We start from the raw sequence: 21,724 nt of genomic DNA, 5'->3' as shown, positions 1-21,724 counted from the left end.
AAAAAACATAATTGTAAAAAATGTGTGAAAAAAGTTTTTAGCAAATTAGTCCCACGACATCGAAATGACATTTCCCGTCACTGCTGGCCACGTTCTCACGGTCATCGGGGATGGGAAGGAATTGATGATGCAGTCACTCGCCCACTGCAAGCCGAGAACACCTCTGCACTCGCCACGAGTTCCTGCGGAATTTTATTGGAATCTTGGGGTTAAGGTTTCATGGCAGAGGTTCGTCTTGGTTAACGGGTTGCCAATGTGATAGTTATGAAAGGGTGGTGTAGTATTCTAATTGGATGCCGAAACGAACTTTTTCGCTCATTTCGATTTCTAACAGTAACCTGCTAGAACTAATCAAGTTGTATACAACCTATACCTATACATATACCTATAGGTATATGGATAGAAGATGGAAACTGTATGAAAGCCCATTTCCAGTTCTAGCGATTGCTAGAACATGAGAAATATATGAAAAGATACAAAGTAGGAGGAATGGAACGGGCCTGGGATTGAACCCACGACCTCCTGCGTATGAGGCAGAAGCGGTAGCCATATGACCACCAAGCCCGTTGAAAGTACTCTTTCAAGCCTATTGAAAGAAAAATTCCGAGCCTCCCGAAAGAAGGCTTTCGAGCCTCTTGCAAGAAGGCTTCCGAACCTCTCGGAAAGAGGCTTTCGAGCATCTTGAAAAGACGCTTTCGAGAAGCATAGAATGATCCTTCTTATTATATTACAACGAAGCAACTAAGCTTTTTGAAAAAAGGCCTTCATGTTTCTCAAATGGAGGCTTCCGTACCTTAATACTCTAGATTTTAGTTCAAAAGCATATTCTTAACATATTGTTTAACATTTTGTTTCGAATAGGTAGATTACATTGAAGATTTTTGATATTTCTTCATAAGACGTTTTGTTTTTTTGATTTTTTTTTTCGCACCGCCCTTCATACACTCTGCTGGTTGCCTCGAGGCCTCTTAGGTTTTGATTTACTGATCGCCATGCATATTATGTACAAGTCTTGTACTATAAGACAAAGTTTTGGAATAAAAAAATTACACAATTATCAAAATTTTATCCCCTGGGGCCAGCGAAGGTACTCCCAGAGGTATATGTAGCCCAGGTTGATTGCCTGAATGAAGTGCTTCTTCTTCTTCAATGGCTCAAAATTCCAACTGAATCTTGACCTGCTTTTCAACTTAGTATACTATTAGCATTTCCTCAGTTATTAATTGAAAGCTTTTCTATGCCCGCCATTGCATGAGACTGTATCTTGTGTGGCAAGTTCAATGGATGCACTATGCCCAGGGTGTCGTTTCCAACACGAAAACATCCTAGACCGGACCGAGAATCGAACTTGCCATATCCGGATTGGCAATCCTACGCTTTTGATCGCAAGGTTACTGGAGAATGAAGTCCTTTAGGTGTGCGGATTTCGTTGCCCACGGTACCGAAAACGGTGTCATAGCTAACTAGGGGGAAAGATGGCTTTGGCAGGTTTTGTTCTATTATTGGCAGGGGGGGTTTTGTCGACCGAATTTTATGAAATTTGGCCACAATATTCTTTGATACGCAAAGAATGTTTAGGCCAAATTTGAGCCTAGTCAGTCATAAAAAACCCCCCTGCCAATAATAGAACAAAACCTGCCAAAGCCGTCATTCCCCCTACTTCTTATTTCAGTGTTTTTGTGAATGAAACAAGAAACACTTAATTTAGGAGCGTTTATATGGCTGCCATATCTAATAAATTACTTTTTGAGCATTATCAGTTCCTATTTGTCAACCGTAATGTGTATCTATGTCGTAATAATGTGATTTAAAGAAATTATTTACCTAGATACGTTGATTAAAAATACTCAAATTAATTCACCTGGTACTAAGATACTGCCTTTCTCATAATTAGCCGTGACATCAACCTTGTTTAGTTCCATATACCATTTTCTTCGCAATTTATGTACCCAATGGTCGATCGGGATTGAATTTAACAGCGATCAATAAGGCTTTGACTTTCGTCGGATGCTTGTTGCTGGGAACTCAGTTCAAATAATTCTTCAATTGCCATGATTTTTTATAAAGTTTATTTATATTGTGTATTATTTATTATATTTATTATTTTTGATTATATTTATTTACCAGATAAAAACTTGGGTAATGTTGCTTTCATGCACTTGTATTTTTTTTCGGACAGACAGACATTCGTTCAACTCGTTTCCGAGTCCTCCTATAAGAAAGTTACTTCTTGTAATGAAAAGATAGCCTTTCCGTAAAACTTGTACGTGTATGAGAAAAGTAAAAAAACAGTCGAATACCGATTTGATAATAAATTTATCTCTGTGCCGAAAATAGCAAGTAAATACAAGACGTACACCATTCTGACAAACGTGACATACTTGTGTTATGTACACCTACCATTGAGAAAATCAGTAACGGAAATTCCATGGACAAGTTCGAACAAGATTGGGCCCCAAGCCCCATGAAGGCACCTAAATGCAAAACCCAACTCAGTGGAAGGCATCCCATTCGCAATGTGATGAAATGCGATACTGGTGCGGTCGTCGTCACGCTGTCACTTGATTGCTCTGTTGTTTCGTTACCTCACCACGCACCGGCCAGCAGCAGCAGCAGCAGCCGCGGTTGTTCACTCGCTGTTATATTATTATTGTTTCGCGTTTCAAGTGTATCAAAACAGTAAATTAGAAGAACTGCTTCATCATCGCCGCCGTGTCGTTGTCGTTCGTCCGTATCGTCGCTCCCGGTCCCGACCGGCTCCATGCAAGGCAGTATCACTCCTATTCCTCCTTGATAGCTACACATAGTGTACGTGCATAGATGTAGTGTGGTGGCGACAAGTCGTTTCGTTGATAGAGGAGCGTTTGCTACAGCAATTGGACAACGTCCACAAATTGATTTAGAATCGTGGCGTTTTCGGTTTTCGCGCCATGTGCAATACAATTGACGAAACGTTAAGTGCTTCTACGGGCGGTTTAATTTTAAGTCGTCTCCGTTTGAATGTCACATTCACTCATTTAATTAATTTCGAATATTAGGCAGCATCTTTGATGTGGTAGTTGCGGTCGCTCCGTCTCCGAAGTGTTGTTTCAGCGATTTTGTAGTCATTAGCAGTTAGGGTAATATCCCACCGTACTGAACCAATTTGTCATCAAATGCAATATAATGTACAATCGTACTATTAATTTGTTTGGTTTACTGTTATACAAACTGGATCAAATTATGAAATCAAACTTTTACAGTACTGATCTGCGGGACCATCGGAATTAGTATCAAACTGATACTAATTCCGATGTTAGTCGGACTGTCTTACATACTTCGAACACAATACAATGAAATTTACATTCATCATGTTGAAATGAACATCGCTAATGATTCGTAGATTCAAATCTTCCAAAGTAGGGTGATTCACCAAAATTGTGTTGAGTTCGGAATACGTTGCATAGTTATTCTATTCGACATCGATGGAACGCTACTACAAGTTTTAATTCTTTTAGCTAAGGCCAGCTATGTTGAGAGGTACTACCCCGTAATTATTCACATGACAGTTTCAATTGATATCCGGCATTTAATGGATGCTCATATCAGTGGAAATTTATCATTTCGTTTAGTCGTTACGAACTGAACAATTCTCTGATCAGACCTTGAACTTGTGATGTCTAAATTCATTGGACAGACGTACGTGAATGTAAATATGCCCATTGTTGTGGACATGTGTGTGTGTAACCAACCGTAGCTGAGTAAGTAAACAGCCACTGTATCATTCAGTTTGATAGATATGAAGGTCGCGAGCCTATCTTTACAGTCATTTGCGACAGCCAGCCAATACGTCATACAGTAGATTAATTTGGGTAGAGTCTTTGGGGTAGGCAAATATGAATGAGGAAGCATTAACTGTACTAAATCAAACAGTTAAAAATACCAAGGCCAAAGAGTAGCACAGAGAAACAGACGTCCCCATCAGCACATGTTCCATCATTTACCTTTTTGCCTTTCTCGTACAACAAAGTTGCTATCATACAAGTCTCGGAGACCAATAGTGTTATATTCGAAAGGTAGTGAAGTCTAGTTGATCATCTTTGAATTTGATAACGATCGACAATTGCGTTTAAAAGTTATCAAGAAAATGGTACATTGAACTTTTTTTAGCGCCATATAAGGTTGGTGTCTTGGCTAAATGCGAAAAAGGCAGTATCACTACTCGGAGAATTAAGTTGGGTTTTAAACATGACTTCCATTTTTTGAAGGTGGTCGCTTGTACAAATAGAGGTAATAAACTATAGAGGAAGATTGTCGCTGTCGTCACTGGCGAAACATCTTTTGTTGGCGAGGATAGGGCACTAAATGTCAACGAAGGAAAAATCAGAACGTTTTGACAGATAGGTACCCAACATGTTTGGGAACGATAACAAAGGGAACCGCAGCGACAATCCTCCTCTATAGTTTATTACCTCTATTCTTGTACACATCGGTTGCGCTTCCATAGATTTTGTTTGTGTTTGACGATGGCGCCCTACCTCCATCTGGTAGTCGCCTGTCCAAACAATAGTGCATTTAGAAATGGTTTCATGGCGATGATTTCGATTGCACTTTGTTCTAAGCAAGACGTTTGTTTAACTATGAGAGAAGGTACCTTATATCATTACGACAAAAATTCACTTAAACGCTCGAAAATAGTGCCTTGCACTCGACCTGTTCTGAATTGTGGGCGTGGCGATTTTTTTTATTGCGTTCGTTTCTTAAAGATTTTTTTTCGTAATGTTCTCAATACATTAACCTAATGAACTTTCCCAGTTTTCCCAAAATATTCATTTACATTTATTTTTTGGATTTTCTCGGAAAGTACTTAGAAGTTTCCATAGGAGATTTCTTAGAATTTCCAAAGAAAGCTCTTTGGAATTCTCAAAGAAAATTGTTCGGAATTTTCTAAGAAAATTTAATGGGATTTTTGGGAAATAGCTTGGAATTTCAAAATGAAAATGTTTGAAATTTCTAAGGAAAAATATTTGGAACTTCCGCGGAATATTCTTTCTAAGGAAATATGGGAAGTTTTTCGGAATTCTGCGGGAAACTCTTAAGAGTTTTTACGGGAAACTTTCTGGAATTTTCATAAGAATTTTTTCGGAATGTTAATGTGAAATTCTTCTGAGTTTCCACGGGAAATTGTTCTAAATGCGGATTTCTACTCTAAATTCTTTGGATTTCAACAAAAATTAAAAAATCCAAAGAAAATTCTTAGAAAGTTTCATAGGAAATTCTTTAGAGTCTGTACTTTTTTTCATTTGCATGGGAAATTATTCGGGATTTCCAGTAAAACTCTTCAGAATTCCTACTCGAAATTTTAAAGTTTCAAGTAAAACTGTTCGGAGTTTCGACGAGCGATTTTTCGAGTTTCGACTTTCTTTTGATTTTTTTGGATTTTTTTTGTATTGTCCATTAGAAGTTTCCCGCAAAAATTCACGGGAAATTATTCAAAAGGGGAAGCGTCGTTTGGTTCAAAGTTATTCGGTGGAAAACCATTTGGCCGAATGACCAGTTGAAATGAAAGTCATATATCCGAATTTCATTTGGCAGAACCGAATATATGGATGAAACGATTATTTGGTCTAAAACGGTATGGCCGAAAATGTCATTTAGCCGACATATGGCCGAACTAATGATTTGGACGAATCATTTGGCCGAAAATGCTGTTTGGCCAAAATGGTCGTTTGCCCGAACAGGGCATTTGCTAGAAACGGGTCATACGGCTGAAAATGTCATTTAATACTGATTTTACTGAAATATGGTCAAAAATGTTGACCCGTTCGGCCAAATGGCCCTTTCTGATAAACGACCATACCGACCAAACAACATTTTCTGCCAAATGACGTATATTAATTTCGGACAACCATTGGTGTTTTCCAGGGTCTCCAGTTAGCTTTGTGGGCAAAGGCGTAGGATCGCCAATCCGGAGATGGCGAGTTCGATTCTCGGTCCGGTCTAGGTCAGCGTTTTCGGCGTCACACCAAACGCTGGCGTGGATCGGCGTGGCGATTTTCTTATTGCGTTCGTTTCTTAAAGATTGTTTTTCCCAAGTGCTCGGGACATTTTCAAAACATTAGGGGAGAATTTTTTGAATTTCGCCAGAAAAGTCTTAGGGAAGATCCATTAATTACGTAACGTAAAAATTGGCTATTTTGACCCCTCCCCCCTATGTCACACTTTTTGTATGAAACATTTAGAAATTTTGTATGAATCGTCACACTTCGCTCAACCCCCTCCTCCTTTAAGCGTTTCGTAATTTGTGGACGCCCCCTAATGAAATTTCACAAAAAAGGAATTCCACGGAAAATTCTTCAAAGTTTCCGCGGCAAATTTTTCAAGGTGTGAATCTCAACAAAATATCAAAGGAAAATGGTTCGGAATTTCCATAGAAAACTTTTCGGAATCTGCACGCGATTTGTTATAATTTCTATGAAAAAATCTTCAGAATTTCCATGGGGAATTTTTCGGAATCAAATTTTTAAAAATTTCTTTGTATTTTTTAATATTTGAACTGAAAATTTTTCAGAATATATATCATTTAGCCAAATAACACGTTAAGCCGAAAGTCATCTAGCCGAAATTCATTTTGCCGAAATGAAAGAGATTATCTCATTTGGACATACGGCATTTTTAAAAATCATGCTAAAAATGGCCTTTCTGCCAAACGACCATTTCAATCAAAGGATCATTTCGGCTAACGACATTTTCGGTCCTATTTGGCCAAAAGACTGTTTCGACCAACGTCGTGCGAACGACATTTTCAGCCAGATGGGTTTCGGCCAAACACCTTTTGGCCAAAAGGCGGAAAGCCCTTTGTTCAAATGCCACTTGGTCGAATAACACGTTAAGCTGAAAGCCACCTAGCCGAATTTTATTTGACCAAATTGAACGTTTGTACGAAACAGTTATTAAGTCGAAAACGGTTCAAAATGTCATTTGACCGAGAAACATTCATACTGCCGAAAGGAACATTCGGCCAAACTGGTAATGCGGCCGGAAGAGTTGTTTGCCCCCCAAGCGAGACTTGCAAAGACACTTTTTTTTCTTGTTTTGGCTGTTGTAATTCTTTTCATCATAGTTGACCATGGATTTACAAACTCATTCGTCCAAGTCCCGTGTATGCTCGTCTTAGGACAATAAAAGTGATTATTAAACCTGGCAGATCTTAAAATATCCAATTACATTAAGCTACTTCGGTCTGATTTTCGATAAACATTGCATGATTATTCAATACATAGAATGACATAGACTACTACTTCATCGACTCATTCATTCAACTGTCACTGAGCGTGCTTACTATGTGCAGCAAAAACATAATCAGCCTTGTTTACATTGACGTTTACCACTGAAAGTGCCTTACGGTTGAGCATCGGACTCAATTCTGTGTGATACATTACTTTATTCATTTAAAACGTGTTTAGATTTGAAATAATTTATCAATTTATGTTTAATATTAAGCTGCCCCGGCTATTTTGGAATACTCTTCAAAGTGGAAAAGTCTTCATAACACAAGAATCATGCGAAATACTTTATATGGGATACCATTACCTTCACACAAAAGGCTAATCTGGTTCGTGGCGAGGTTTGCCTCGCAGCAGATGACGTTATTTTTTTCCTTTTTGCAAGTCCCGTCTTAGGTTTGCCCCAATAGGTCATTAGGCTGAAAATGTCATTTGGCCGAAAAGGTCGATTTTCCTGAAATGTCGTTTGACGAACAGATCCTATGGCCGAAAATGCCGTCTCGTAGAAATGGTCTTTTTACAATTTCGGCCGAATGACCTATTCGGCTTAATGACTTTTCCTAAAATGACCAGTTCGGTTAATCGATTTTTTAGCCGAAGGAACTGTTAGGGCGAACGTTATTTAAGGCCGTATCTCCCGTTCGACCAAATTACATTTTCGGTCAATGCTGAAGTTCATTTAAATAACATATTCGGCAAAATAACAACAACAAATGGCTTTATGCCAAACAATCCTTTTCCGTTCAAATATTTTATTCAAGCGAGACCGTGATCGGTCTTAGCCGTCAAATAGACGACACAAAAAAAAACATTTTATTGCAATGTTTTGAAGATCAAAGCTAAATATCACAGCAATTCCATTGAGTTGGTATAATTTCAGGCCTGAGCTGTCGAAGTCATACGTTGCCACCATTTGCTTCACACGTCACGACTATAAAAAAATGCTTGAATGATTGGACAATTTGCATCTTTTACCGGTGTTTGTCGTTCTCTGCTCTGTCGTAGCTACGTTCGAGTGGACATTGCTCATCACCAACACCTCCTTAGTCATAGTGAATCTAGTAGATACTTTGATCTTAATTCCCAGGTTGAGATGAAAACGTTGCAATAGCATTGGTAGATCTGATACATGCCGTGGGCCGAACTCGAAAACATATTGGAGAACTCGAGAACGTTTGCTTTTTGAGCCAGATTGGGTATACACCCAATGAAAATAGATACTAAAATATGGAAATCCACCTTCTATCTATTCTCATTGGTATATATCGATGACGAGGACGTCCCAAAAGCCTTGGTTGATCAGATGGATATTGGACTGCCTTCGAGGACGTTTTGGGGAAACTTGTGCATCTTGTATTCTTGAAAATTGATTACTGGCTTAACGTTCAGGACGACTGAACTTGATTCACTATGCTGAATTGTCATACAATGTGGTATAGGATTGAAACATTTCAGATTCATTTGCATGCTCTTAGACGTGAAATCTCTACAAGGTTCCGGATATCTGGGTCTTTAGGGTATAGTCAATCTTGAATTTCGATTTTTTTGCCTGTAAAGGCAACAACCCGATGAACAATGGGTACCTAGCTCTCTTTTGCGTTGGGCATATAAGACCCATCCAGTCCTGAAAGAGTTGATAAATATGTCTATCGACTTCAATATCTTGGTAGCCAGTTAGCGTCGCACAGCGCAGCTAAGATTGACATAGGAGCACGGATGAAGAAGGCTAGGGCTGCTCTTGTGAGGTTACAAAATGTCTGGAGCAGTGTTGTGCTGAATCATTATCAGACGATAATGATTGCAATTTTCATGTGAAAACTTTTCATTTAAAACAATAGGCGAGTTGTCGCCGGCGACAATTTCTCAAATTTTGTACTCGAACGATAATAAAGACATAATTTTCATTCAAACCAATATCAGCTAATTTTTAACAGTACCGTTATATCTTCTATTTGGCGTTATGATCTCATGGTAGTAAGGCGCCGTACACATATTACGTAAGCACTTATTGGTGGAGGTGGTTGTCTGTCATTCTCTTACGCCCCATATAAATAAAAAATCTTTTGTATGGAAAAAAATCTTACATGGGGGAGAGGGGGTCGAAAAACCCAGAAAAATTGCTTACGTAATAAGTGTACGACCCCTAAGAAAAAAAAAGTTCAAAATGTAACGGTAAAAGCTTCAAATGAAGATACGACTTTCAAACGATTCTTAATCGCTGGCGAGTTTTTATCACTTGATACTTTAAAAGTAAGATCACAAGTGAGTTTTGATCAATCTCGATTTTTCGAAAATTTTATTTCCCATCCCTGGTCTGGAGATCCAACAAAGATTAGTCAACGCCCCTAAATTCGAATATTCAACTCTAACGTGAAATCTGTGCTCTTAAGAGCTCCGCACATTTGATATGTTTGCATTGCGTTTGACAGTTTTCCCATGGGAAATGTGTCAAACGCAACACAAACGTATCTCATGTGTGGAGCGCTTTATACGCCTGTAAGTGATCGTTCATCAACCGATACCTCAAGTCTATTGGTCTCACAACTGGATCTCAAATAATGAGCTCCCTTGACGATAGTATCAAGAATCGATTGAGAGCGTTGACAGATGCAGGTCGGCCACACAACACGAAAAAGTGTAGACGAAAACAGTAACCAAGAGCTTGAGTGGAATCCGGCAGAACATCGTAGCAGAAACCCAGGGCCTCGTGGCGATGGCAAAGTCTAACCAAAGCAATAATTGGATTGGAATCCAACTAGCGTTTATATAGAGTTGTTCTGCAAGCCAAGTTAGCGTAATTGTTGAATGTGGTCAAGTCAACTGTCGTCAAACGTAATAAAGGAGTTGTCAGTGATTCCAAGCGGACCTTCAACCACTCCGTCAAAGAGGTCACAATCAAGCTGGGTGTGTCGCCTGCGCTGCGACTATGTATCGAGCCATACAACGAGCTCTGTCGAAGAAACTGACTGATCGCGACGATGAGCAAAATTAGTTGGTCAAACCACAAAACAGTGATACCTACGTCAAAGCAAACTTTTAACAACAACCGGTAATTAGAATATGGTATTGGCACCACGCACCATTTAAAGAAATATGAGGATTTGCAGCTTCCAACAGTTGTGTTGGATTGCGTGGGTGGGCGCCCTTTTGAAATGTTGGTGCCGATATGTCCTGGTAGCAATTCACATCTGCACGCTTGAAATTGATTAAAAGTGATTAAAAGTTACAACCGTGATTGTTGCTTGTAGTGCAAGATATAACCAACCTTTAACATCCTTCATCAAACCATAAAATCTAAGGCAAACTTCTAAAATTCGCTGCATTTATAAGAAGAAAACACCGACGGAAAGAAATCGATTAATGCAGTTACTCCCCTATGATATAAAGCGGTTTTTTTTTCGACGGGATCGGGATCGAGAATATTATCGTCTGATTGAATAAATTGTAAGCTACGCCTGAATTCATTGTCACGCGATTGACGAGTGGAACAAAATTCAGCGCCAAGGCAAAACAAATGGATCAACAATCGGCGCAGCTAGGAGTTCATGCGTTACCGTATATAATGTTACGATATAAAGGCGTTCCGGAGTAGTCTGTGTAGCACGCGGTCCTTAGCCGCACATCATGCGCGAATCCCGCGAATCACCTGATCGATCATACGTTGGGACTATTTGGCTATTGGACTTTATTTTAGATATCCGGGGTGCATTAAAAATCCAAAGATTGGGAAAATGAGTGCGTCACGAAAACATGAGAAGGTTGGGTGCTAATTAGTCGAACATTTTCCATCAGATTTCATAGATTCTATCATCAATCGGTACGAAATCTTTCTAGGAATCAACGTGATTAATAAAATCCATTGACTTTAACGGTAATTTTTTGCGATGTGGTCTTTTCTCACGCCATAATCATTCCACCACACGCATGATTGCACTCAGCTCAATCAACTATAAGCCGATCAACGGGTGATGAACAGCAAGCTTGGTGTTTCCGGTTGGTTTATGTCGAATGTTCGATAACGAAATCAATGGAAAGGATACGAGTAGATGCATGCTCGTTGTGTTACTGGCACGTGAATGTGTGATTGATGCAGCATGTTGACTGAAGAAGGGCAAAATGTCAATCGGGCTTAAGTCGATTTTACGTACATGGTGGTTCAATAATAATCAGCATTTAATACACAAAAACACTCACACATGTTAATCCGTTCTGCGTCATATTTTTTCACACATACACATACACACACAGACATCATCTAGTTTTGTTCAACTGAGCTGATTGCTTTGTAATACTCGGAGAGCCGGTAAACAGTTCTGAAAAAATACATTAGTTGCAAGAAGTGGATAGCAGTTTGAAAGCCAGAAAGCTGTATGCATCGACTCAGCCACTTTAAAATAAGCATTCATCTACTAAGAATAATTACTATATTATGATTATTGTACCAATTCAAGACGAGGGAGTTTCAACTTATCTCATTCACAGTATTGTACTTGACCGAAAATTGACAGACCGGATTTGCTTCAACTCTTCTATTTATAGGAGCGGTATGTTAGCAGTATTGAGTCATTGTCATTTTTATTTCGTTCGATTCTGTTATCAGGGCACCTGCAAAAAAAATAGTAACAAAAATCAAATCACGTTTCCGCTACTCACTTTTCTAACCGATCTCCGAGTGCTTCCGATTTGTCAACCTCCAGCGGTTTGAAGAGATCCTGCAGCTCCAACACCTTGGTGTAACCCTTCTTAAACAAATCGATGGTCCACCAGAACGTCAGCACCGACAGGAAGTTGGCATTTTCTCGCGGATTTGTGTCAAGCTTCCTTTTGATCGATTCCATTCTCGCATCGCTCACTCACTTTGGACACTCTTATTGCACTGAGCTGTTTCACTTTATCCGAGTACGGTTCTGAACTGAATTCCCACCTGACCAGCAGTAGGAACTTAACGAGGACAAACACTGCACATATATGGTAGATCGAGCTGCAGTCTACTACGTATTTCACCGGGACCAAACACTAAAAAACCACTTCACTGTTCGAGTTCCACTGCTGGAATGATAAGAAAATCTACCGATCGTTAAATGAATAGAAGCTTCGCTATCATCTTCTGATTGGTCCGCGCCGGGAAGGAACGCCCGTTCGACTGTAATAGTAGGAAGACCGCCTCGTCACTAACGCAAATATACGGCACATATTTACACCATCCTTCGCCGGTTGGCGGGATATCTTATCTCCAAAATGTCCAACGTCATTTATTTCCACACCTTGTACTTCTATGCAATGCGTCATCAATGGATGACAAGCGATAAGTAGTTATCCTATATCTGATTGGATTTTCCATTTTTGTCGTGATCTTGTAAATGGGGGGGCCCGTCTAGACGGTTGTAAACGTAACAAGTCGAGATCAATGTAGAATAGTAATAATTACCAACTAATCAAAATCCGAACGTATCAGCTGGTGTGATAACGTATCAATGGTTCGTAGTAAAGCCATTCAAATTATAGACACGGAGCTAATCAAAAGAGATATTTATAGATGTTTTCTCTCAATGTCGGGAGCTTCATTCAAACGGTTAGGGAAGAGATAGGCACAGAAACATGATATTCACCAACAAGGTTGTTATCAGTTTATGGTTGAGAGCGGTATTAAGTGCCACGTGTCGGTTGTTGTTGAGCGTATGGAGTGCTGTTGGCGAGGAAATCAAGATGTGCGTTTTGACATTGTAGTTGAATGGCCGGCCCTGTCTTTACCTCGCTTTTTTGATAGCACAAATTCCCGTCAATAGTTGCACAACCCTTTTTTGCACGCTTCAATGCAAGTTGAAGTTGTTCAGTTGTTCTCGCTTTCGTTTGCTACTTTTTGTTAAGATGTTTGCTTCTGAGCTCTTGTGACTATGACTACTTAAACCCCACATACATACACACACATAAACGTTGATTCGATTGGATCTCCGGATTATCCATAGTTCGACGTTGAAGCATACAGGCAAAAACAAACTACGACGAAGTGAGGTTTTATCTGTTCGAATATGTGTTTGCGTCTATAGAAAAAAAATGAAATCCCACATTATTTTTACTATTCAAACCTAACTGATTCTAGTTGCTGCTTCATGATAAAAACGAAGAAAATTGCCCTTTCTTTTGAATGACTGTTCAATTTGTGCATCTCTTTAACTGTGTTCGAACCGTTAATTAAACTTGCTAAATAATCAGGGTGCGAATTCTTGTGGGAATGTAGTGTAAGAAGCACCGTCGCTATTTTTCAACCAACTGTGAATAACCTGGAGGAAAATATAAAAAATGTATTTTCCAAATATTCCCATTTTATTCTGTCAAATATTATACGACAGGACAACAGCCAAACGAATAAATATGTACTACATTTTTCAATCAGCTGCTGCTATGGAAGAGTCTCGTGTCAGCCACATACATAAATTTGAGCGAAAACAAGAGAGTATCAATATGTAACCGTTAATACTGAATATTTAAACTCAATTACTCAAATTTGTAATCGTAATAATCGGATGCCGAAAATAAATCAAACATTCGAGACAAACCAGCCCAGGGCTGAAAACAAAACCAAACAACTTGATATTGTAGAACGCCGAGCTTGATCTGAGAATCATCAGCGTTGCGACTCCTACTGTTGCTGCTGCCGTGGATTTGTTTTCTCTGATTTTTGGTCGATTGAACGGCAAAAAATAATGTCGATTATTTCCAGGGCATAGGTTCAATAATTGTTGCGAACTAATTTACTTTAGGGATTGTTTAAAATTTTTCAACCCACCACAACTGCATAAATCCTAAGTAATGGAGAAGCATGGTTTCTGACGGGTCAAGTGTAAAAAAGCATTTTGTATCACTCGTTCGTTGTGCCGTTTTGCACCTATCTAGCATATGTACTCAATAAAGTTGAAAACCGGAATTGGAGACCGGCGAAGTTGGATTTTTCTCACGATTCGTACGTTAATCCTAACTTCGCTAGTGATGGGGTGTATACTGCCCCTATTCGCATAAGCGTCCCATGTCAGTTGAAGAAGTATGCCGTTGAATTTTTCCTTGATTGATAAAACCTGCAGTATTTCTGAAAATTTTGCTTAATATTCTTTATCTGTATAATATTAAATGGACCATAATTATATTTATTTCTTGTTCAAAAGTGTTTCCAAAACTAGAATGCCACTCTCATGCGAATAAATAGCGAGATGGAACAACACAAGTGGGTTTTGATTTTCAAATTTCTAGAAAAAATAGCCTATTATTTTAGGGGTCGTACACCAATTACGTAAGCATATTTTCAGGGTTTTTCAAACCTCCCTCCCCCCATGTAAGATTTTTCCCATACAAATATTTTTTTGTTTATATGGAGCGTAAGAAAATGTCAGACCCCCCTTCATAAGTGCTTACGTAATTTGTGTACGACCCCTTATCAGTTTTTCCTAAAGATGAGGTCATTTTAAGCTTATTTCTGGAAGAAAATCAAAATCGTCAAAAATTGACATGGGACTCTTATGCGAATCGCGGCAGTATAACGCTTCGGTAAATTAGATTAGCGCAACATTAGCGAGGTTAGATTTAACGTACGAATTGCAAGAAAAATCCAGCTTCGTTAGCCATCAATTTCGATTGAACTTGGTTTTAACAAATGCAAAGAGCTGTTGAAATAAACAAGTACTGAACATAAGTGGAATACCACTTCATTATATAACCAATATATTAAAGTTAATACCCACACGTAAAAATAATTCAACTTGATTCATATTCGGAAAAGATCGAAAAAGAATCAAGAGTGCGTCTGAACAACGCGCGCTACCCTCTTCCGAATCCACTCTGAGTTGCGCAACATCCATCACTACGAAGCATAAAATCACCACCACTGGCGTTCGTGCTCGTAATTTTGTTAGTCGCATGAACATTCATGATGACTTGCGATTTTTTTTGGGTAATACAAATATACGTCATTATAAGCGCGGATCGGCGTGATAGAATGCGAACAGCGATCATGTTGAAACGAGCTTGGGTTCCTGGATAGATGGTACAATAACCGGTAGGAAACATTGAACTTTGGAACAACTATTCTTAGTATACAGTATTTGCGCGAAGTGGCGCATGGTCGATGTGCTAATTGAATTAAGTGTTAGTTTTCTTTCACACGTTGACATCAATTTTACTTCAACACATTTTCAAATCAAATATAATTTCATTAATAATCCAATTATCTCACTTTTCAGTTCAATTCAAGTCAACCAGATTAATCCACCTAGCCGTGGCGGTACCTCTCACATGTCTTATAAAATGTAGTAAAAATAAATAAAAACAAATAAAATATTGCTTTTGCGATTTATGCCACACAGTTTTAAGGCAACATTTTCAGTTCGTAGTGACGGACCCGACAAATTTTCAATAAACATGAATAGAACGTCTTCGTCGAATGCCACTTTTTGTAAGCGAATCGGTTGTGGATGAGGGCCCAACGATGAGACGATCTTTTGCACCCACACGAGTTGAATGGATTAATATGTAACACTGTGGGTCTCCGGGGCTCCTTTCAAAAAAGTGTGCTTTTGGAGTGATTCTATGACCTTTACGTACAGTGTACGAACAAGTAAAACACATGTTTTTTTTACTATACTATCTGAATTAAACATCCGCTCAGTGAATTGAAATTTGGGCCGTGAATCAGCTCCGCGTTCCAAATACGGTACTGATACCAAATTCTAATTATAATCGTCATCAATCAACAAACAGGTGTCACCGATTTTCGCCGGTTTAAAATAAGCCGTCAATTAACCAATACAGCATCATCACCATTACTCGTATGTGCTTCGCTTGACCTTATTGGTACCGTTTGCTGACGGATCACTATTCGAAGGACGACCACACATATAAAGGCTCCCCAGACCTATGCGATTTCATCGCCGCGACAGTGACAACTAGCCGCCGCGATTCTATCGTTGGGTCGCTGCAGGCAATGTTCTATTTACGCTTCCATACCAACGACGACAGAATCGCTGTCGCCAAGCGATAGAATCGCGTCGCGACTGTCGCGTCGCGTGTGTTTGGGGGAACCTTAATTTGGATATCTCGTCATCAGCCGCCAGACAGGCGAATTTGCAACCTCAGCTATGGAAGTTACTTCAGCGCGCGCGAATGATTCAAGCGTCGAGATAAGATTTTCAGATGAACGAATAAACAGTTATGCGAACAATTCACCTTGAAGGTTACGAATAGCTTTTCTTTATGGAACTATGTATATTAGTTCGTTACAATGCAATGATTTACTTCAAATGTGAAGTTTTTTACTCCAGTTGAATATTTGTTTTAAATCGAAACTACAGCTTTCCGGTAGATCTAAAAGTCCCAGAATGACAAAATACCTTAAAGAAAATAACCAGATGGAACCGCAAAAGTAATCACTGTTTGCTTACATCACCATACGTCCATATCAGAAGTAATGTGATGCGAGGTAAAAAAAATAAGTGCACACATTAAAACGAATTGCCTACGGTTGATTCTGCTACTCTTCAGCCGCGTGTTTGTTTAATTCATCGCAGTATTTTGGCACTAATACACATTTCGCGAACTGATTCCGCTAGACACCCTTCGCCCGCAGGGCTGGTGTCGAAACGCTGATTCATTGCTACTTATATTCTTGTTCTTGTTCGATTGCGCTTTCAAATGAAAATTGATGCGAATGCTTGTTTTCGTCAGCAAATTTCATTTAATCTAACAAATTTAACGACCAAATTTATTGTTCGAGGGGGGATTTTAAATTTTTACTGAAAAAATGGTAAAGTTTTGAACTTTCATTGAAGTTTTTCAATTTTATCAATTTATTCATTTATTTTTTATTTTCCATTCCCTTCATTGTCAAAAAATCAATGAGACAAAAGAAGAAATCAATGTTTGTTTCGGTCTTATTTTTGCCTTTCTCGTACACGATCCATAGCATTATAGACAGACTCGCTTCACGAGTAAGAAAAGAGTTTAATTGGGTCTACCAAAAATGCCACACTCGCAAACTTACTACCTGCATTTTTCTGGCGCTTGGGGTCGCTTGGGGGGGTTCGAAAAACCTTGAAAAAATGCTTAGGTAATTAGTGCCTTGTTCGCGAGTACGGGCAGAGAAAAGACAAAAGGGGCAGCAGGGACTATGTCCAAGGGCTTGACGATCCCTCCCCAGGCCATCTGCGAGTTGTGGCGCCTGCCTAGGATGTGGTGGGGTTTGACAGTGGGCCCTGTTAAACCTCTATAAAAAGCTGCATGTATCCGCAAGTAGGCTCCGCCAAAGCGACCGTGTGCCGCTCAAAGCGCACAAGCCCAAGTCCTGGTGTTAGGTGGGACGCTAAACAGCCCTGACACGACGGCCCTCCGACGAGACAGGAGGTTTGCGCAGGCCAATAAGCCGCCTTTGAAAACAACTATTACGAACGACAAGATAATACGACTCGATACAATCGGCAACGACCTAGGCGACGAATAAAGGATCACGATTGGAAGCTTGGAACATGGAACTGCAAGTCACTAGGCTTCGAAGGTTGCGACAGGATAATCTACGATGAATTACATCCCCGCAACTTCGATGTCGTAGCGCTGCAGGAAATCTGCTGGACAGGACAGAAAGTGTGGAAAAGCGGGCATCGAGCGGCTACCTTCTACCAAAGCTGTGGCACCACCAACGAGCTGGGAACCGGCTTCATAGTGCTGGGAAAGATGCGCCAACGCGTGATTGGGTGGCAGCCAATCAACGCAAGGATGAACAAGCTGAGGATAAAAGGCCGTTTCTTCAACTATAGCATCATCAACGTGCGCTGCCCACACGAAGGGAGATCCGACGACGAGAAAGAAGCGTTCTATGCGCAGCTGGAGCAGACATACGATGGATGCCCACTGCGGGACGTCAAAATTGTCATCGGTGACATGAACGTTCAGGTAGGAAGGAGGAAATGTATAGACCGGTCATCGGACCGGATAGTCTGCATACCGTATCGAACGACAACGGCCAACGATGCATAAACTTTGCAGCCTCCCGTGGAATGGTAGTTCTTCCCCCGTAAGAATATCCACAAGGCCACATGGAAATCACCTAATCAAGTAACGGAAAACCAAATCGTCCACGTTCTAATCGACGGTAAATTCTTCTCCGACATCACGAACGTACGCACTTACCGCAGTGCGAATATTGAATCCGACCACTACCTCGTCGCAGTATGTCTGCGCTCAAAACTCTCGACGGTGATCAACACGCGTCGGAGTCGTCCGCCGCGGCTTAACATTGGGCGGCTACAAGACGGTAGACTAGCCCAAGACTACGCGCAGCAGCTGGAAGTGGCACTCCCAACGGAAGAGCAGCTAGGCGCAGCATCTCTTGAAGATGGCTGGAGAGATATTCGATCCGCCATTGGAAGCACCGCAACCGCTGCACTAGGCACGGTGGCTCCGGATCAGAGAAACGACTGGTATGACGGCGAATGTGAGCAGTTAGTTGAGGAGAAGAATGCAGCATGGGCGAGATTGCTGCAACACCGCACGAGGGCGAACGAGGCACGATACAAACGGGCGCGGAACAGACAAAACTCGATTTTCCGGAGGAAAAAGCGCCAGCAGGAAGATCGAGACCGTGAAGAGACGGAGGAACTGTACCGCGCTAATAACGCACGAAAGTTCTATGAGAAGTTGAACCGTTCACGTAAGGGCCACGTGCCACAGCCCGATATGTGTAAGGACATGAACGGGAACCTTCTTACGAACGAGCGTGAGGTGATCCAAAGGTGGCGGCAGCACTACGAAGAGCACCTGAATGGCGATATGGCAGACAACGGTGGCGGTATGGTAATGAACCCAGGAGCACGCGCGCAGGACATGCGACTTCCGGCTCCGAATCTCCAGGAAATCCAGGAGGAGATCGGCCGGCTGAAAAACAACAAAGCCCCTGGAGTTGACCAACTACCAGGAGAGCTGTTTAAACACGGTGGTGAAGCACTGGCTAGAGCGCTGCGTTGGGTGATTACCAAGGTTTGGGAGGATGAGGTTTTGCCGCAGGAGTGGATGGAAGGTGTCCCATCTACAAAAAGGGCGATAAGCTGGATTGTAGCAACTACCGCGCAATCACATTGCTGAACGCCGCCTACAAGGTACTCTCCCAAATTTTATGCCGTCGACTAACACCAATTGCAAGAGAGTTCGTGGGGCAGTACCAGGCGGGATTTATGGGTGAACGCTCTACCACAGACCAGGTGTTCGCCATACGTCAGGTATTGCAGAAATGCCGCGAATACAACGTGCCCACACATCATCTATTTATCGACCTCAAAGCCGCATATGATACAATCGATCGGGACCAGCTATGGCAGCTAATGCACGAAAACGGATTTCCGGATAAACTGATACGGTTGATCAAGGCGACGATGGATCGGGTGATGTGCGTAGTTCGAGTTTCAGGGGCATTCTCGAGTCCCTTCGAAACCCGTGGAGGGTTACGGCAAGGTGATGGTCTTTCGTGTATGCTATTCAACATCGCTTTGGAGGGAGTAATACAAAGGGCAGGGATTGACACGAGTGGTACGATTTTCACGAAGTCCGTCCAGTTATTTGGTTTCGCCGACGACATTGATATCATGGCACGTAACTTTGAGAGGATGGAGGAAGCCTACATCAGACTGAAAAGCGAAGCTAAACGGATTGTACTAGTCATCAACACGTCGAAGATGAAGTACATGATAGGAAGAGGCTCAAGAGAGGTCAATGTGAGCCAGCCACCACGAGTTTCTATCGGTGGTGACGAAATCGAGGTGGTTGAAGAATTCGTGTACTTGGCCTCACTGGTGACCGCCGATAACGATACCAGCAGAGAAATTCGGAGACGCATAGTGGCTGGAAATCGTACGTACTTTGGACTCCGCAAGACGCTCCGATCGAATAGAGTTCGCCGCCGTACCAAACTGACTATCTACAAAACGCTTATAAGACCGGTAGTTCTCTACGGACACGAGACCTGGACGATGCTCGTGGAGGACCAACGCGCACTGGGAGTGTTGCGTACCATCTATGGTGGGGTGCAGATGGCGGACGGTACGTGGAGGAGGCGAATGAACCACGAGTTGCATCAGCTGTTGGGAGAACCATCCATCGTTCACACCGCGAAAATCGGAAGACTGCGGTGGGCCGGGCACGTAGCCAGAATGTCGGACAGTAATCCGGTGAAAATGGTTCTCGACAACGATCCGACGGGAACAAGAAGGCGAGGTGCACAGCGGGCAAGGTGGAGGACGACTTGCGGACCCTCCGCAGACTGCGTGGTTGGCGCAGTGCAGCCATGAACCGAGCTGAATGGAGAAGTCTTTTATGTGCAGCACAGGCCACTCCGGCCTTAGTCTGATGATAAATAAATAAATATCCAAATTCGATTCAAATCCAATCCACATCCAACCCAATTACACTCAAGGTAAAATCTATTCTAAATTCAATTTAAATCCAATAAACACTCTAATACTAATCCAATCGGATTGAATCCAAATCCAATCCAAATCCGATCCCAATTCAATCATTATCCGATTCAAATTCGAATGCAATTCAATTCCTATCCAATCACAATTCTAATATGAGTAAAATACAATTCAAATGAAATCCAGCTCAAATTGAATCCAATCCAAATTTCATCCAAATCCTAGTCCAATTGAAATCCAGTTATAATTTTTTGCACGTGCAATTCAAATCAAATCCAAATTCACTCCAAATCAGGGTTTCGACTTTTCGTTTCAATGAGATCAAAGCAAGCATTTTTCAGTTCAATAAATATAAAAATTGAATGACAAAGAAATATTTTTTTTTAAATTATATTTTGTTTTGCTCGAATTTCTCTATTCGTATCATTGGTTAGATCTTCATTGTCGGCAGATAGCAAAAACTCATCGAAAACACGAAAACAAATCGTCCGAAACAACGGCATTGACATTTTCCTCGTAGCCCTGTATTGGCATCACTAATGTAGTAATGGAGCTATTATCTCTGTATTTTAATAGCACGATAATTCGCCTTTTCCGGCATTATAATAGCATTATATCTGCACCAAAAGCTGGTAAGTATTTTATGGATAGCATTACGTGCAGCTTTAAAGCTATATTAAAGCAACGTTTTAATGCGTACGGTTACTTGGGTCTTTCACTCATCCGTCTTTTCTAGAATTAACTTTGGATGATAAACGAAAATCTTTCCTATTGGATGAAAATCCTTTTTCGTTTCATCACTTTTACCTCTCACTCACTTTTCGCGAGAATTATCGCAGAACAATTACGAAATTGTTTGGCCGAGCCGGAATTCGAACACAGAATAAAGTTATTTGTACCACATGTTGCGAAGAGGTGATCGGAAACCGAATCTTTCAGCAGAATTAGACAACTCATCATTTGCCGATTGATCAGCTACAAAGCTAGGAACATTTATTATTAAAACATATAAAT

The 21,724-nt window shown here is 40.8% G+C and overlaps 1 protein-coding gene across 5 annotated transcripts in view; it reads right to left on the bottom strand.

The window, feature by feature from the left end:
• The window catches only part of LOC134224902 (ATP-binding cassette sub-family C member 4-like), a 66,720-nt gene that overhangs the window by 32,360 nt on the left and 12,636 nt on the right, over positions 1-21,724 (bottom strand). For 4 of the 5 annotated variants that reach the window (XM_062704548.1, XM_062704549.1, XM_062704550.1 and 1 more), the window contains exon 2: positions 11,919-12,314. In XM_062704548.1, coding sequence (XP_062560532.1) covers positions 11,919-12,103 — 185 coding nt within the window. In that variant the 5' untranslated portion in view covers positions 12,104-12,314. Of the gene's footprint in view, positions 1-11,918; positions 12,333-21,724 lie in introns of all 5 variants that reach the window. The other variant, XM_062704546.1, reaches the window with a different exon arrangement.

This window comes from Armigeres subalbatus, chromosome 3 (genome assembly GCF_024139115.2).
Source record: "Armigeres subalbatus isolate Guangzhou_Male chromosome 3, GZ_Asu_2, whole genome shotgun sequence".
Lineage (NCBI taxonomy): Eukaryota > Metazoa > Arthropoda > Insecta > Diptera > Culicidae > Armigeres > Armigeres subalbatus.
This window is presented reverse-complemented; position numbering and strand designations above follow the sequence as displayed.